This window comes from Macrobrachium nipponense, chromosome 42, assembly GCF_015104395.2.
Source record: "Macrobrachium nipponense isolate FS-2020 chromosome 42, ASM1510439v2, whole genome shotgun sequence".
NCBI classification, from domain to species: domain Eukaryota; kingdom Metazoa; phylum Arthropoda; class Malacostraca; order Decapoda; family Palaemonidae; genus Macrobrachium; species Macrobrachium nipponense.
The window spans coordinates 12,886,204-12,891,422 of record NC_061103.1 but is presented as its reverse complement, the minus strand read 5'-3'; the positions used below and the strand labels follow the sequence as shown (position 1 = coordinate 12,891,422).

Here is a 5,219-nt window from a genome sequence, read left to right as displayed (position 1 = left end):
ATGATGTCAGTGAAATGGGACGATGATTCCGTTTTGAAAGTGTTTTTCCCTGGTTTCACAAATGGCAGTAATTTTACATTCTTGAAAAATTTTATTAATAAGGCTTAATATGAAGACTTCTGTATTTTTTGGTGTGTGTAATCGTTAAGTATGTTGTCATCCAGTCCAGGAGCTGATTCACCACATTTACTAAAGGTTCATTCAGATTCCATCATAGTGAAAAGTACATTATATTGTTCGTTCCTTGATGTATTAAGATAAATTTCTACTTGTTCCATTAACCTTCTTTGAGCGAACTCATTTGTGACTAATCGGGACCTGCTATTTCACAAAGAAAGTCAGAGGTGATATTGAATTTAATGATGATATGAAAATTGTCCACGATTCCTTTCATGCTTTTTAATTTCCCCCCTAAAATGAGCTCTTGCTTTTTGAAAATCATTCTTGTAATATTCACATTTATGTCTGCAATACTTGGTGAAAGCTAACCTTATAATTAGATGTGTTTCCTAGTATTTACAAGTCCAATAAGGAACTAGTCAGCAGATAAATATGTCTGAAGTCCCAAGTATTGATTGAAGATCAGCAGAGAATATAACTGTTAAAAGAGTCAAAAGCATCACCTTCATACAAAAAGTCATCAACTGAGCCATCTTTTGGGCTGTGTTCCCGGAATGTTGCAATATCAGCTTTACCAATGTTTCATTTAGGTAACCTTGAACAGTACTCTCCAATTAAAGTCAATATGGCAGTCATCACTGCATATGAATAAGTCAGTTGCTGAAAATGGGACTGTCAGACCATGAAAATGTGTCGACTTCCCTATACTTAAGATTACCATATTTTCACTTTCTATGATGAAACAGACAAATTTCTCTTTGATTAGTGATAATACCACCCCAAAGACTATTTCTGCTATTCATATATCGCAGAAAAACAATGGGACATGATATCTGATGAATAAGGGATTTAAATTCATCAGTGGGGAAGCCTTCACTAAGTGGTAGAGCATACTGTATATTTTCTTTGTAAGTGGATCTGCACTATACTTGCAGTATAGACTCGATATTACTAATACATATAACTACACCCCCATAGCTTCCTATATCTGTTTTATAAGGGGAACAATAGGCTGTATGATCTTGCGGGCTTATACACATGATGGTCTGCAAAGAGACACTTCTGATATGAGGAACCTTAGTTCTTCACATTTAGTGCTTAATCCCTGATGGTTCCACTGAAAAAAAGTAATGAATTTACTTAGGTTTTGAGGCTCATAAACTGTAGCCAAATCATAAATGCTTTGACTTTACTGCCCTGTTTCTGTTTTTTATCTATGGCTGCCTTCTGTTTTAAGGCTGACTATGGTACTGTTTCGATGGAGGAGGAACCTGCCATAGATGGCAGAGCACCCCTAGATATCATGGGTGTTGGGCACCTTTGATGGTGTCTTTGTCAAGGAAATTTCAAGCTCAAGAGTAGACACAGTTGGTGCATCCTCTGAAGCATCAGGAGCACCAGTCAGAACTGGTGCAGGCTCCAGAGAGACAGAAGCACCAAATACAGCTAATGTGGCCTCCAAAGATGCATGAGTGCCTGCTGCAGCTGTTGCAGCCTCCAAAGGGGAGGACAAATCAGGTATAAATGGTACGGCCTCCAGAGAGGCAGGAGTGCCAGGCATATCTGGTACTGTGTCCGAAGAGGCAGGATTGCCAAAGACAACTGGCATTGCCTCTGAAGGGGCAGGAGCGCTAGAGAATACTGGTGCAGCCCCTGAAGAGGGAGGAGCACCAGAGATTACTGGTGTGGCCTCTGAATAGGCAGGAATGCCAGATCTTACTGGCATAGCCTCCAAAGAGGCAGGACCACAAGTCACCACTTTCCCCCTACAATAGTAAAGGATGAACCTCTAGAAGCATTTTCATTTTTTCTCTGGTTAGCAGCAATAATAGAAAAGGATATTCCCAGTATAACATGCTGGCTTGATTCTTTCTTTTTAGCCTCTGTATATATGATGCATTCGTTACCCTTAATGTCTGTATTTACTTTTCCATGATGTACGCATCACAATTTTGTGAAGAGGATGGCGATTAACTCCACAATGTATACATCTTCCTTCTTTATAACAAAGATCATGCTCTGGTTCAGTACACCTAACACACATGGCAAGGTTGCCTTGTAGCTTCTGCCTGCAGATCCTAAGATATGACTATATTCTTGACAATAAAAACATCTCGGTCTTGGGATGTATTGCTTCACCTTAAAACGAAACCATCCTGCTTTTATCATATTAGGTAAGAAGATTAAATTGAATATAATAATTAAATCTGGAGCTGGAACTAAGGTTCCACAGATATTCTTCTTCATTCTTTCAATTCTAATCTTAAAACAATCTTGTAATTCTTCTACAAGTTTTTTTTCTGAATACATCATCAGTTGGGGTTTCAAATATTATTCCCTTGTAGTGATTCTACAAAGTATGTATTGAGCAATCTACTTTAACTCCTCTAAGATGCGATAATGCTTTTTATTTTTTACTTTTTTTGGTGAGGCCACTTCCATTGTCAGATGATATCTTAGGCTCTTGGCTACAAAACTACACTAATTTTCTGTACACATTGTTACACTTAGAATTTTTCAGATTAAAGGCCAAATACTTATCATAAGAAGAGGTTTCAAATAAGCCTGGTCCTATTTCACATACATTTCTGGTCAATTTTCCTTTGCTCCGTGCTGGAGCATTGGGTTCCAGTGGAATTACACTAGAGGGTTTCCTAGCCATGTCCAAATACAGGTTGTCAGAGAAGGGTGCAGAGGTCATCATCTGTGCAAAAAGGGTATCATGAAATGGTCCAGGGACACTTGATTCCTTACTACTATTCATAAAGATCGAAGTAAGAAAGAAAGTAAAATGAAAAATATACCTGAAAATTTCAAAAAGATATCCTCAGCTTTTCATAGAGTTTATTCTATAAATGGCAGCAGCAATAACTAACTCCCAAATGTCCACTCCCTACCCTGCCCAACAGGGGATGGCACAGCCCAATTAGAGAGGTCCAAGTGTAAGCCAAACCTGCTTGTTGAGACCGAGATATTACAAGAATATAATCACCCCTATCCTAATCATATATTATGGGCAAAAGCAACAGAAGGCTGAGAGTCCTATCCCCAGAGCCACAAAACCCCTAGAATCCATGGCCAACTCAGCAGAATAGTTTTACCCTTGAGCTAAGAATGTGGATAATCCCGTTGATATCACTCAGGTTCCAACACTATCGGGTAGTTGATGATCCTGCCACAGTTCCCACTATTTAGCACATAGGCAGAAAGACAAGAGGTTGAAGCCAAGAAGCTGAACGAACATAAATAACAATGGACAGGAAGAAGAATGTATATGATGCTGAATGGACAAAATGCCAAACAGATACGAGGTAGAATGTACAAGAAGTCGAAGCAATCTTGGGTGATCGTAAATTAGATAATTACCACAAACCTATAATAGATAATTACCAGTTTTGCTACTGGTAACAAGAAAATTTTTTTTTGTTTTTGTTTAATTTCAAGTTTACTATCCTTTGAGTTTGATCATGGATTTTGTCAAGACAGCGCAAGGAGGAAGAAAGCTTTTAAGTGGTTATGCCAACTATGTTGTGGATAAAAAGGTTAATGACGCTACCTGTTGGCAGTGTTAAAAATTCAAAAGTGTAGTGCTAGACTTAAAACTATTGATGAAAAAGTAAAAAAAAATATGTGTGAATATTCTGATTCACCTGATGGGACTCATAATTTGATTCTTAAAGTATGGGACGGTATGAAGAGTAAAGCTGAGGACTCGGAAGAAGTTATGAGCAGGACCCACTTAGACAGGTCAGACAGCGCGCAGGTAGAGCATGCAGCGGGAATGAGTGATGACGCCAGCTGCACCCCTACATGCAGTGACTTACAGTCTTGTTCACCAGTCTGATCCAAGTCACCCTCGTGTGTACACCTTTTCATTGTAATCTTTTTCCACTAGGCATACTTCAATTCTGCAGATATGCCAAACAACTGTTCAGTATATGAGTGCTATAATACAGGAATAAAAACATTAGGATTAGACGTATAATACTTTCATTTTCCGAGGGCAAAAGAACTTAGACAACGCTGGATTAATTGCTGTTGTCGCACTGATAGCATAAACGCTGATAATGCAGTGGTATGCTCTGTGCATTTTGCTGATACTGACTACAAAGATAGCATGAAATCCAGACTCCTTGGAATTGATACTCCTAAGTGACAACAAACATTAAAGGATGATGCAATTCTATCTCTTCTTATGCCTCAAGGTAATTAAACTATAATGCAGTACTATGTATTAGTGTGTGTGTGTGTGTGTGTGTGTTTATGGCTTTGTTACAGGTTTTATTGTATGTATGTATTCATAGCAATGTACAGCAATTTTTTTTATTTTTTGTTGAACCGTTTGAACTGTGTATTTATGCAAATATGTCATTACTTTGACTTTTCTTTGATGAACCATTGTTGAATGACTTGCATTTATGCAGTTTTGATGATTAAATTTAATTTTAGTACATCCTGCTGTACCTTTGGTCAAATAACGATCTATCTATCAGTCACGTAATACATTTGGTGTTAAAACTTATGTGACCAAATCAATGGTCTGCACAGAATGGCTGAAGTAATGTCAACAATGAGAGTCAAAGATTCAGTGTAAAGGGCTATATATGTTTCAGAAAGGTGTAGTCTTATCTTCTCACTCACTAATTGGCTTCCACAATATGCTTCGCAAGTCTTTCGGTGTAGAATACATTTTGACTAGAAAATTAAATAAAGACAATTTGGAACATTTATTTGGGTGCATACGACAAATTCACGGGCCATATGAGCACCCTAATGCTCTCACTGTGGAATTCAGATTAAAGAGATTACTCTTAGGAAATGATGTTGCTCTACTATCGGAGATATCTAACGTAACTACTGATAATTTAGACTGTCTATCTACAAGTGATGGCCTGATGAAAACAAATAATAAAGGTAACACTTTCTTTGAAAGAGATCTAGCAGTCGAACTCTACTGTTTCAAAGTAACTGATTCAAAGACTTGGATGTTGGGTGTGAGCTGGAAAATGATGTAGATGATGAGATTGATGATGATGAACATGGATGTAAGTAAATTGATGTAATTATAGAAGAAGAATCTCTTAGATACATTGGTGGGT

General features: G+C 37.8%; 1 protein-coding gene across 1 annotated transcript; it reads right to left on the bottom strand.

Annotated features, from left to right (window-relative positions):
- Positions 1 to 1,414: 1,414 nt before the first annotated feature.
- On the bottom strand, positions 1,415 to 1,846 carry LOC135213268 (uncharacterized). The gene has a single exon (XM_064247250.1). The coding sequence runs from the start codon at positions 1,844 to 1,846 to the stop codon at positions 1,415 to 1,417; it is 432 nt and encodes a 143-aa protein (XP_064103320.1).
- Between the last annotated feature and the right edge of the window lie 3,373 nt (positions 1,847 to 5,219).

What these genes read in the sequence shown, in the direction of transcription:
- LOC135213268 (XM_064247250.1), bottom strand. Translation starts at nt 1,846, where the DNA reads ATGCCAGTAAGATCTGGCATTCCTGCCTATTCAGAGGCCACACCAGTA.